General features: G+C 47.9%; 1 protein-coding gene across 3 annotated transcripts in view; it reads right to left on the reverse strand.

Moving 5' to 3' along the window:
- Positions 1 to 1,788: 1,788 nt before the first annotated feature.
- Positions 1,789 to 13,286, reverse strand: part of NCALD (neurocalcin delta) — a 298,403-nt gene continuing 286,905 nt past the window's right edge. For all 3 annotated transcript variants that reach the window (XM_081259035.1, XM_081259036.1, XM_081259037.1), the window contains 2 exons: positions 6,861 to 6,966; positions 1,789 to 4,467 (listed from right to left, as the gene is read on the reverse strand). In XM_081259035.1, the coding sequence (XP_081115161.1) occupies positions 4,370 to 4,467; positions 6,861 to 6,966 (204 nt within the window). In that variant the 3' untranslated portion in view covers positions 1,789 to 4,369. The remainder of the gene's footprint in view (positions 4,468 to 6,860; positions 6,967 to 13,286) is intronic.

Genomic DNA, 13,286 nt, shown 5'->3' on the forward strand with positions numbered 1-13,286 from the left:
TTGCCTTCATCACTATGCCAGCTCAGCTCAGTTACTATGGACCGGGCATCGTGCCCGGTGCTGGGGAATAAGAGGCACATTAGATGCAGTCCATCCTCAGAGGCTGCGATGTGCCCAGTGATAACAACCTGGCATCATCAGTACCGGGATAGGGGTTCACTCTGGGAGAGCCAGGGCTCAGCAGTCACCCCAGTCCTAAGGCATACAATCCCCTCTTACCCTTAGACTTTCACAATGTGATGAGAGGTCACCAAATGCTAATCTCACTTTAGGAAGGCTGCCAACTCGAGTGTCTGAGCCCCTGTATCTCTGAGGGTCAATGGTACATTAACACCCAGGGTAGCAAATGCCCAGGACCTATCTATAGAAGTCCTGGACATGTGGTCATCATTCAAGTGTAGAGAAATCTATTTGAAATGAATATACCATCGGTTAGACCCTTGGTGTGGACATCTTTTCACTCTGCAACAGTCTTTCTATTTTAGGTGGATCTGACTGATACTCTACTGCCTTGGAAAATACAGGGCTCAATTTTCTTTCGTTTCTTCAGCCACCTTAAAAAAAAAAAAACAGAACATTTCAGGAAAGTGAAAGCATACTCCTGACAAAGATAAGAGAGGCCTGCGTGAAGCATCTCCATTTCTTCCAAAGGGAGCTCTCGTGATCTCCCCCTGCCTTGACTGAGAAAAGAGGCAGGTTCTTCCTCACTTGGCCTATGCGCCCCCCGCCAACAAATGCCTGAACTAGGCTGTCAGGGGATCCAGAGCTGGGTTGGGACAGTACCCTGAAAATAGGAGCATCAGGCTTGTAAATGTGCTGGAAATTAACAGGTTCATCTCCAACAGGTGTGCGAGTGAAGGCTCCTGATCAGGTTGGAGGGTCCCAGCCACCTCCTTACCATCACTGCCATGAGTAACATGGCATTACTCATGCTCAGTTCTCATGGGCCTCAGGGCCACTGCTGGGCTATAGAGAGAAACTGTGGGGTACACAAAGACTCCCCTCCAGGCCAACTCAGCTCCTACATGAGGTCTGGTTGGCCCATGAGACACCTACCATAGCTGACATTCAGCCCCTTTTTCCTACATTCACGGCCTCTGTGCTGGAGGCAAGGCCAAGGACAGCAGCAACAAGCACCTTGATCTGAACTGGCTTTGAGGCCATGGGCTCTGTATCATGTCAGTTTTCCTATAGACTCTTCTCCAGCCTGAGAGCCCCGGAGAGGGGAGAGGGGGATGTTAATTTCCCACTGAAGAGGAAGTTGCCTCAGTTTCTCCTTCCGGTGCACCTAATGTTGAGACTAGAATTTATAGCTCCAGTTGTGAGGAAGGAGAGGAGGTAAGAAAGTGAAGGCCATGAGCGGAGGGAAGTAAGTTAGCCCACATGTAGACCAAGGATGCTTTCGGACAGGGCTTTGGGTCCAGCAGACCCTCTCATCCCCGCTTTCACAAACCCTGCTTCCTTGTGCCTGTAGAGCAGAAACCACACCCAGGAGGTGGCGAGCACAGCATCTGGGCCCTCACTCGGGCACAGATTCAGCTGGAGCAGCAGTTTAGGCACAGAAACCTCATGTCCCAGACCATCATATTAAATCAGCAACATTCCTGAATGCCAAGCTAGAGTAACACAAAAGTCAACTGATACAGGACCCACTCCACAGGAAGGGATTCATAAATTACTAAATTCACTTGTGGAAAGTGCCCCCAGGGCATATCAACAGGATGGGACTGTGCCTTCAACATCCCTTCCCCACCCTAAACAAGGATATGAACAGTCGACCACTCTGTATCATCCTTCACGTCGTAAGCCACTTTATTCCAGTCCCTTGAACATCACAGGCTGGCCTGATTTCAGACAGAACAGACTCCATTTCCAGAGGTCCCTCAACACAGCAATGACAATGAACAGCCCAGCACAGGAGTGACATAAGCTTTTAGGCATTCAGCCTTCTCGGTGCTGCCGAGTCCCTTGGCCACACACGAGTGCATTGGATCAGACATACAAAGGCCTTCCTGGGAAGGAGGAGAATGAGAAAACAACCCTCAAGAAAATAAAGACAGGGTCAGTGGCAGGCAAGGACGAGGACTATTTTCCATCCATCCCGGGCGTGCCATGTGACTGCTTTGTTTTCTTAACAGCTGGAGACGCTCTCCCCTGCATCTCACTCCAGCTCTAGGTTCTAGGGAACAGAGTGCGTCTGGCTCAGTAAGATGTCATGACTGAGGACAGAGCCCAGGCGGGCTTTCCCCAACATTAACTGACTCCGCCATCTAAGGAGAACTAAAGGAGGAATTAGGTCTTCAATCAAGAGCGGGAGAAAGAGGGAGGCAACTCCTGAACATCACCTATAGAGGTGCCGGGTCCCCTTGCCACCGTGCACGCCACGTCTTAGGTTAATTCCCTAGTTTTCAAAACCAGATTTTACCACTTGGCCAATGGAGGCACTCAGCAAGTCTCACGGTATAGAACCACTATAAAAAAAACTGACACTCAGAGGAAGATGAAGATTATTTTACTGAGTCCAGGTCTCAAAATTTCACGCTGCCAAGTTGGTTCATTTTGGTCAACCATACAAATTCAGATTTTTACTATCAGTTTAAACGGAATCGAGTAATACTCAGGAATCTCGAGGTTAGAATGGGCTCAGCATCATTTTCCTCATGGTTATGAGTTTATATTTCTGTGGTTCCTGGTCTACAGGAAGTAGCTTGGCCACAGCCAAGGAGACCTCTCTGCCTTCTCTTGGGGCAGGATCTCCCCGTTTACATCCTTGAGTGTTTGGACTTCCCCATGCCTACTGCTTGTGAAACTGTGACTTACCTGTGACCCGCAACTTGTACGCTTACCTTTCAATTCAAAGTAGGATGTGTGAGGTCATCGGACCAAACAGCAACTCAAGTTTGTACTGCCACTTCTGTAGATGGGAATTTGCATTCAGAGGACACGACGACGCAAGATGCTCTTGGATTCCCCAGGGCGGGCCTTGGAAATCACAGACACACTTGCCTGTGCCTTCTTCAAGATGAATCGGATGATGCCCAACCTCTGACTCTTTTCAGGGCCGCTAGAGGCATGGAAAAGCCAACATTCCAGCTATGGCTTCCTAACCATACATGTGGATTAAAGCACTGGGAAGTCCCGAGAAGTTATGCTATTTGGGGTGGGGGTGGGAACAGCTACAGAATCTTATCTGCTCAGAAAAGCACCGCACCTCTGATCCAGGACTGTCAACGGGCTGCCGGGCTGGGTGGGCAAACCCACATCTCTAATAAATATGAACCTTCTGGTGCTCCAGTTGACACATCCCACTCAAACTTGCCCCACTTCTATTGCCTAGGCACTACCACTGGAAAAGCATTCAACATTAAGGTTGGGCCCTGGTCATGGTTACTTTGTACTTTTCTGGAATATATAAAATATACCTGTTGATTGGTGCATTTGTGCAAAGATGGATATGACTTTAAAATAAGACATAGACATTCATTATAGCTGGCTTACTTCACAACAAGCTACTAAAAACAGTCTCCTGTAATAAGATTGTATTAGTGCTCACTAAACATGCATTTCATTTAAACAAGGCAAAACACTTAATTTCGTCTGTAATACCCAGTATTTTATATACAGAAATCTTTTTTTTTTAAACTAAATAGGCAACAAGATGGGTCTGGTTTTGAAATATAAATTACCATTTGTGTTTAATTTCCAGAGAAACTCATCTTAGCTCAACTAGTGTAAACCTGGGAAGAAATAGCTGAGCCATCTTTTTCCTCTCCTCTATGAATTTACCTTGAAATGTTCACAGCTTAGAAACTAAAGCCTGCTGGGGAAGAGGATGGGGTGGGCCTCCAGGCGGGAATCCCCCAGGCCCCTTTAATAGCCTGGCCCCAGAGGATTCCTGGTCCCTGGGAAATCTAGCATCTGGTGCCATCACCCCTAGGGCATGTGTTACTCCAGACCCAGGTGGGGAATTTTGTTTTCCAAGCAGGGCCCTCAAGCTTGCAATAGAATCACTGGACTGGATTGTTTTCTCTTCTCTTGCCTCCCCCAGTCTTCGGTTTTAGAACACAGACTTTCAAATCAAAGGGAAAGTAATAATAATAACGATGAAAAATCGTCAGAACAATGAACACCACAAAGTCTGTGCACGGCAGCACTGTTCATGCTCTCCACAAGCGCGGGGGGCTCTAGACATTCCCATGAAGCGTCCACGACAAAAGAAGCTGCAGGCGGCACGGAGGGAGGTGCATCCAACCACACGGGGAACAGCATCACCGTCAATATTGTTTGGCAAAAAAAAAATTTTTTTTGTTGTTAAAAAGTAAACTCCAAAGGGAACACAAGCAGCTCTACAGTTGGTGGAGCTTCCGGCTCAGAAGTGGCCGGCGCTGCTGGGGTCGCACTGCAGGAGGCGCACTATGGACGGGTCGCTCTTGGCCCCTCGGATGAACTCTTCCAGGGAGAGTTTTCCTAGAAAGCAAGAGGACCGGTGAGTGGCAGCTGGCGGCCGCTGCACGGATGTAGGCTTCCCGCTGCACCTTGGGGCCGGCAGCGGCGGCGGCCCACCTCTTCCTGGGGTCTCACACCCGCCGTGAGGCCCACCTTCCGTCTCTCCGAGCTGAGACCCTGGGGCTCGTTGAGCATCGCACAGCACAGCACGCGGCCTCCTGAGAGCTCTGTGTGCATGGCCCTGGGCTGCGGGGCTGCTGGGTGGCCGCGACGTGGCCCCTGCCTTCGTGGCCCCTCCAGCTGCAGGCGCCCTGGAGGGACTCGGTGTCTGTGGATCAGATGGCGCTCACGCCTTTCAGAGACTGAGCTGGGCTCCTGCAGCGCCAAGGCCGTCCCCACGGGCTCATTGGGCCCTCTGGGCTCCTCAGGGTCACTTGGCTACACCTAGGTTTGCATGTGGGCAGAGGGCCCCTGCTTTGGGCCAAGGTGTGAGGACGGCCGCCCTTCCACCCAGGCGAGGGCTGTGAGCTCCGAGAAGCAGAGAGGTGCCGCAGGGGGTCCCTCCCGTCAATCAGGGCACTTTCCTCCTACCCCAATGGGCTGGACGGGGGAGACTGGCTGCCTGGGATTCCACTCCTCCTCGATGTCTTTCTCCTTCTTGCCCAAGCTAGAGTATGTATTAAATTCCCTTCGAGAAGTTTCCTCGGTCATCTTGTTGGCGGGGAGGCAAAGCTTCCCCCCCTTTCTTGTTGCGGCAGGGTAAACCCTGCATTCAGCGTATGTATCCGCTCCCTCGGGCTAACTACCCGCGTGCTCCCGGATTGGCTTCCCAGCTAACCTGCTGGGGGCCCAGACTTTTCTCTTCAAGTCAGCCGCCAGGGGTTAGATGCAAAGAGCTTCTCCAAGAGGAATCTAACAGCGGGAGGGTCTAGATGAGGCCTCGGCTCCGGCGTGGCGTCCCGCCTTGGGGTCCAGAAGCCCTGAGCCAAAGCACCAAGTCTCCTGGCTGGGCGGAGCCTGACCCCTTGCAGACTTAAAGCCCCTCCCGATACGGCTCCCACTCGCCCCCCCCCCCCTTTTTTTAAACTCAAGCTTTCCCTTAGGAAAGCACAGGGCTTTTAGCAACGAAATGCATTTGGGGAATGTTGACCCCGTCAGGGCTCTGTGACTCCATTGTGACCGAGGCCCAGAGCACAGGGTCTCATTTCTCGCAGTGAGCGTTCGATCCTGCAGTGTTTGGATCTTCTCCCATCTTTCAGCCCTATTCTGAAGAGGAGGCTGGGCCTCGGGCAGGACACAAGCCCACCTGTGCTCCCCTGGAGCATCAGCAAAATGTGCAGTTTAATGTCAGTGAGTTTATTATTCTATTAAAAGAATCCCATTTGTTTAGTCTTTGCAAAACAAACTATTCGCTGTGAATCAAGGCACATAGAGAAACAGGATGTAATGACACCTTTGTGGAGAAACAAAGCAAACAGATTGGCCTGTACCCTGCAAACCCAGATTCTCAGGCAGCTGGTGCCCCAGAGGGCATAGGGATAGAAACTGAGGCTCGCTCTGCGACAAAGCCTTCTGTCGGGGGTATATGACTGCATTTGCTCATAATTGACAAGAATTGCTGGGGATGCCCAGCAGAACAGGCAAGCTGGAAATAAAAGCAAGAGCTATAGATGACTCAGGGCTTATTATGGACCAAGCTCTGTGTTAGCACTTTAAACTCAGATATTACATCTAACTAGGGCCGCCAGATTTAGCAAATAAAATACAGGATGCCCAGCTAACTTTCAATTTCAAATAAACAACAAATTTTTAAGTATGTCCTAAATATTGAATAGAGCATACTTATATTGAAAAGTCATTTGTTATTTATCCAAAAATTAAATTTAATTGTGTCTCCTGTATTCTGTCTGGCAATCCAACATCTAAAATCCACTGTTCTTGAGTTTGAAATCCACCTCTCCTTTCATTTTGGTTTGCTTTGCATCCCCTTGGTGGATTTGAATTGTGGGTGGCTCCCTCAGGGTGGAATCTGCTGGCCACCTCACCCGCCAACAGCTAAGGGGTCCCACTTGGCTCCAGGAAACCCAACACCTTGGAGCATGCGCATGAAACCCCAACAAAACCCCCTGGGCAGGCTGGGATGAAAGCTACTAGGGTCTGGGTGGATAACAAGCCCCTCCCCACTTTCTGATTCGCTGGCCTGCAGGATCCAGCCTCCATCTTCCCCCTACAGGGAGCAAGCAGGATAAGCCACTTTCACAAAGGGCCTCGAGCCAGGTCCTTATGGCCAATATCTTGACCTCTGGTGGAATTTCCCTACCTGGACACCCCAGCCCCTCCAGCAGCCCCCCTCTGAGCAAAGCAAAGCAAAGCAAAGCAAAGCAAAGCAAAGCAAAGCAGCCATGGTCTCCTACCATCTCTATTGGTGTCCATCTGGCGGAAGATCTTTTCTGTCCTCTTCTCTGGGGTCGACTCATCTTCAGGCATTTTCATTACAGAGGAGACCATCTTATAGATCGCCTGGGGACAGAAGCAACATGGCGTGAGACAGAAACATGGTTTGGTTTCACACACAATGGCCCTATTATTAAACCTCCCAAATACAAGGTTGAAGGGAATGCCTCCCATCACACAGAGACCCAGCTCTGTTCCTGACCATCTGTCGTCATAGAAGAGAGACGTGCAGTTGCTGGTGAGAGCAGCCAGGCCAGCAGAGCTTGTCCAGTGGCAAGAACCTTCAGGAGTGACAACTGGCAGGAAGATCCACTAGGCCCCCCGTGTCTCTAACTTTAATGTGCTTATGAATCCCCTGGGAATCCTGTGAAGACGCAGAAGCTGACTGAGTAGGGTGGGCTGGGGAGATGGGGGGCTTGAGAGTCCGCATTTCTAATGAGGTTCCTGTGTGCTGCTGCTGCTGTTTTGAGGTCCCCACTCTCAGGCTGTAGGTGACATTCCTCAGGCCAGAGACAGGTCAGGGTCTACTGTGGTCTCTCCCTGGGCCCCTCAAGGGTGACAAACACTGATGGTCTGTAAGGGCCTGCCCTGCTCTTCTCCTGGGCAGACATTACCAATCCATCCCAGTGCTCTTTCCCCTTGTATGTGGCAATCATCTCACATTCCTTCTCAGCAAGCTGCCAAGTATCCCCGGGATGGGAACAATCTGCCATCCAAGTTTGGGATGAAATAAGTATACAATCTCAGCTTGAGATCAACTGGGTACATCAGAAATCTGATGGGCAAAAGAGGGTTCTACTGAAAAGGTTTTGTGAACAGTACTGAAACTATCTTCCCTACCACCTGTGGACCCCCCGTGGTACCCAGTAAGCGTCTGGAAGGCCTCAGCTATCAAATGTTGTTTTTATTTTGGAAGCATAATGTAAAGTCATTGTTTTTATCCCCAGACCATGGTTCTGGTACTCAGATTCACTTTGGGAAAATTAGCCCTGGGAAGGAGTTTTAGAAAAAGTAGATTTTGCCAGAGGGTGGGTGGAAAAATCTGGAAAGTTCTGGAACTTGGGATGTAGTGGGAGGAGAGAAAGGAAGGCAGCTGAAGGAAAGTAGTCTCCAAAGGGGAAATGTGGAAACAAAAAGGGTTGCAAAAAGAGATAAAGGCTTAACTTCTCCGCTTTACAGTCTTATTCAGGATCAACTCTGCCTCGAGTTCCTAAAATATTCTGGAGAAATGGGGGTAAATATTATAATCTCCGTTGATAAAATAGGAGTGAAAAATGGACTCACCCAGTGTGTTGACTCTTGGGCTGATCCCACCCCACAGGGACCCCTCAGGCCAGGCTCCCCGAGTCTGACTTGAACCCACCCAGAGCCCTCGCTGAACTGGAGCTGCCTCCACAGTGATTCTGTCTGGGAGGAAGGGCAAAGTGGGAGTCATGGCTCTTTCTGGGATGATGGGTGTCACTGGGGTAATAAGTAAGCTTGGCCACAGTCAGCTGTCCCAAGAGACGCTCACTGAAGTGTGCTCCAGAGGCGAGAGGTGAGCCATACTCTGTCCTCCTCCAGGATCCCTATTGCTGTCCCCTCCAGCCCAGGACTACACTACCATCTGTGCTGGGGTTATAGTGCCATGTGCCAAGCCGCTGGGGACACCTGACTCCTCCAGGGAGCTAGAAAAGGCCATAGAGTTAGAGACTTTTTTACAAATGGGAAACAGAGGTGCTGAACTTTCAGGGCCACATGAATATTTAGTAACAAGAGTGGAAGTCAGGAGACTCTCCATGCCACCTCTCCATAGCACCCTCTCCTCAGCTTTCTTTGCTCCAACATGGAAGCTTTTCTGTAACTCCTGACTCAGAGGAATCGGTGGCACCAACTGATGAACACACACACACACACACCCCTCACACGGATTTCAGACTTACACAATCTAAATATTTTGTGAATTCATAAGCCCAGGAATCTTAGAACAACAACAACAAAACAGTATCTAGATATCAGCCTCTCACTAAATCACAAGTACACCTCTTTACAGGTGTAAGAGGTGGTACATTTCAGGAGTTGTAGAAGTGACGTGGGAGGGGCATTTATGGACAAATAATAAGTTTACTTTGGCTAGAAGCCTTAAGGATGCTGTGTAATCAACCTTCTTTGGGGCTGCGTTGTTCCTTCCCCCAATCTGTTCTGGCCTCGGTAAGGTCCCATAGTAGCAAGTAAAACCCACTGGTCTGGAACACTCCTTGGAACTCTCAGCCTCTTAGAGTTGAGGTTCATGAAATTCTCCTTCTTGGGATTCTGAAGGGAAGTCAACTGTGTAATAATCTAGGGATTATTCTCTTAATACTCTGGTTGAACAAATGAACGAAAGACCAAGCAAACAGATGAATGTGTGTTTGAAAACAAGGCTCTTACACCCAACAGAAAGTCTTCAGGGGTTTAGTCTTTAGCTGTTAGGCTAAAGGAATAGGGCTGGGGCAGAGAAATGAGGATAGGTTAGTTCCAAAAACAAACAGACAAACAAACAAACCCATAAATAGAAACAAAACAAAAATGAAGAAAGTCAGGATCCCCTTATATGAGGATATCTGCAAACGAGGCTTCTGGAATTGGGCAAGAGATGTAATGTCTGAGTATACTGAGGGGTTGAGGAGGAAGTGTGGTCACCTTTAACACGCTCACCTTTCCAGATGGCTCTTTCATAGCACTCAGACTAGATTCTTTTTGTTTGTTTGTTTTTAATGTGCATCAGCTCACAGAAAGGGATTAGTGGATTATTCACAAAACCAGGTCTATGAACACGGGTGGTACTAGAGCAGTGAGCAAAGAGATGAGGTGACAAGCCCCAGGGGTCTCAATGTGAGTAAGTGGGTGACAGCCCTGCAAAACCGCAGTGGGGAATCATCTGTCCCTTTGCCCCTCTCTCATGGCCTCAGCAAGCCAGCATTGATTGTATTAGACCTGGGACTCCACAGCACAGGGAGAGAAAAGACACAACTCCAGACAACAATCTGAAACAGATCGTGTCTTTTATTAACCCCAGTTCCCCACACCCCTCCCCCAAATTTAATGGGATTAAACCATGGAGAGGCCAGGCTACTTCCCTACTTTATTTTTAGCAATGTCAATGAGAGGCCCAGCAGGGACATCCTGTTTTTAATTAAACTTGAAGAGGCCTATTCTTGTCTCTGGGTAAATACAATGCTATGGGACACCCAGGAACCCAGCTCTGGTTCTGCCCTAGGCAGGCTCAGGACAGCACCACCTGCGGCCAGGGGAATTACCAGCTTCCTCTTGACATATATATAGATGATTTTTCTTTTTCCCTCTGAATGAACCACCTCTCGGAATGCTGGAAAAGAAGGGCTCACGTCTGAACTGATAAAGGTTGTGGGATTAACTAAGGGCAGGCGCAATTCCAAGAGCTAAAGTTCACTCTTCTCTCTGAAGGAAACCAGACTGGCTTTTCATCAGAAGATGTAGGGTCTTCCAACAGGACACCCAAGGCCCCATGACAACCCACCAAGGGTAAAAGAAGTTAAGCAGTAAAGGGTTGTTCTTAGATTATCGATAAAGAAAAGCATCCTGCTTAGAAGGATATTACACACCAGGAAAGGAGGGTAGACAGAGGCCATGAGAATCTTTCTTGGAAATACTCTTAAAATGGGATCAATATCTAGGTATCTAGGACAGCATAAGCACTTTCCTGTTTAGAGCTAGAAGAATACAGTAAGTCGGTAAATCCACAATGTTCTCCCAAAGTGCTGTAGATACTTCCACAGGCAGGGAGAGGATGTGGGGAGAATAAGGGCCCTACCCCTTTTTTCAACCAAAGCAGCTCCATTCTTATATTAGTTTTCACATAAGATTTTACTTGAAACTCATTATTGCCCAGGCCCCTGCCCCCACTCATGTTTGTTTGTTTGGTTCTTGGTAAACAGTCCTACCATCCACCATCCTGTAATCAAGTCAAAGACATCTTTAATACGGCTCTACCGCCCGTCTCCACGTGCAGGCAGTCAGCTAGACCTATCAAATCTGCCTCCTTCATATTTTTCTAAATTTATTATTCTTGCCCATTCCTCAGCCACTGTCTTGTTTCAGGTAAGTGGTGGTACCCATCATTTTTAGATATGGGCAGTTACTATTTATTTCAATCTTATATAAAGTGCTGTGCAAGGGTTGCTTCAACAGCCCCTTCCAAAGACCCCGTTCACTCTCCTAAAAAGACACTCTGGAGCTGCTGTGGTTTAGGACTCCACATTTTGGGGGGCAATACTGAGTTTGTTTTTGGAATGTTTGACTGTGAGGTACCAGTGCAATGTCTTAGTGGAGATGTCCATTAACAGCTGGACATAGTAGAGGTGAAGATCTGGAGGTACTCTGTTTCTTCATCCATAAAATGGGGCTAATAAGGTTATTGTGAGGATTAAATGAGAAAATGCACATGTACCAGGTTGACTAATGTCCTGCAAAAGTTCATGTTCACCCAGAACCTGTGAATGTGACCTTATTTGGAAATAGGGTCTTTGCGGACATAATCAAGTTAAAATGAGATCATACTGGATTTGGGCAGGCCCTAATCCAATGATGTGTTCATATAAGAAGAAGGAAATTTGGACGCAGTCACACAGGGAAAATGTCACATGATGATAGGAGAGATGCGGGCCCAAAACACCGAGGATCGCCAGCCACCACCAGAAGCTAGGAGACAGGCATGGAGCAGATCCCCCCCAGGAGTCTCTGGAAGGAACCAGCCTTGCCCACACCTTGACTTTGGACTTCTGGCCTCTGGATCTGTGATAGAATAAATTTTTGTTGTTTGAAACTGCCCAGTTTATGGTAATTTGTTATAGCAACCCTAGGAAACTAATACAGTGTGGAAAATACTTAACACTATGCCTGGCCCATACAAGCACTGAGAAGATGACTTCCCAGAACTAATGAAAGGAAAAGAGGGCTGAGGCTGGAAAGCTGCTTGGGAATATCCTTGTTTAGGAAACAGGAGAAGGAAGAATAGTCCACAAAGGAGACCTGGAGGGCACAGCCGAGTGGGGGGCCTTTGGGTAGCAGGCACTCACTTGTGTTGCCAGATGCCTAACTTCAACTCTTAAACTATAATGTGGCTTGTCACGATAAGATTAATCCCCTGATAAGAAAGGGATAAAGCCAAACACAACTGATAAACAAACTAACGTTAGTTCTTAAAGAAAGTCACTAACCTGGGCAACCGCTTTAAAGAATTTTCCCCGGGAGAGAAATCCAAGTTGCATTCTAGACTAACATCTGTGGTCCACACTCATAACTGAGAATTAGGCAAGGGTTTGCAGCTGAATTCCCAGGGGCCATTATCAAGATGGACTAGAAGGTTTCACCACAACACCATCCACCCCCCGCCTTTTTTTTCACCATCAGAAGAGCACAGTATTTCAGGTCTCCAAGGCACATATTACAAGTGACATAGTGTCTATGACACCAATTTAGAAAGATCTTTGGGAGAAAAAAATGCCACTGAGGAAGTGGTTTTAGAAAGAATGTAACCAAGTCTTTCTGATCCTGATTTTGATCCCTCACGGCACAAATACTCACAAGCTGGTTGTCTGAACTGGTCACAGTTGGTGCTCTTGAGACCAGGTCAGATTAATTTGTGAGTCTGTCTGGTGTTTGTGGACAAACCTTTGCAATGGCTAACACCATAGTCTCCCTTCCTCTTCATCTGGTTGCTGTATGGTTACACATGCCTTATTCTGATGAGTGAATCAGGAAAAAAAATTCCCATATTGCTAAAAGAAACAAACAAAAAAATAAGTCTTCTGTGATGGGCTGCCAGCATAAGCCCAACCTCCTTCCTTTAGTTTTCATTCATTCAAAGGGTGTGAAAATGTAGACTAAGGGTGTTATGAAGTTCACTCTGCCTTATCAAAAGTGCTAATTAACCTTGAATCACAACTAGGAGGGAGAGTCTGATTCTAAAACAACACGTATTTGAACACCAACTACTTTAAAGCAATCATTACCATCCAAGGAATGAATATGCTAACTAGAAATTATTGCAACCTGGTCATTAAAGTGAGTTCCCTGAGAACTGCTAAAGGTAACACTGTGTTAGCCTATATGTTCCTTTCAGAAAGTCTCTAGCAGGACTTGAGAACAAGTCCAGACAGGCTGTGCCCCTAAAGTCCCGATGCATGAAGTGCACCTATGGGCTCAGGGCAACAGCTCGGAGCTGGGGAATTCCTGGTGCCAACCACATTCTCTCCTGGAAAGGTGATCTTTCTGTTACTTAAATCCCGTAAGCATCAGAGCAGCCCAGAAGTTTTAGCTTATTTCCGGCTGGGATGGTGTTTGGAAGGAAAGACAACAACTGAAGAAGCCTGGGAACTCCTAAAGTC

This window comes from Mesoplodon bidens (genome assembly GCF_964165515.1).
Source record: "Mesoplodon bidens genome assembly, chromosome: 16".
Classification (NCBI taxonomy): domain Eukaryota; kingdom Metazoa; phylum Chordata; class Mammalia; order Artiodactyla; family Ziphiidae; genus Mesoplodon; species Mesoplodon bidens.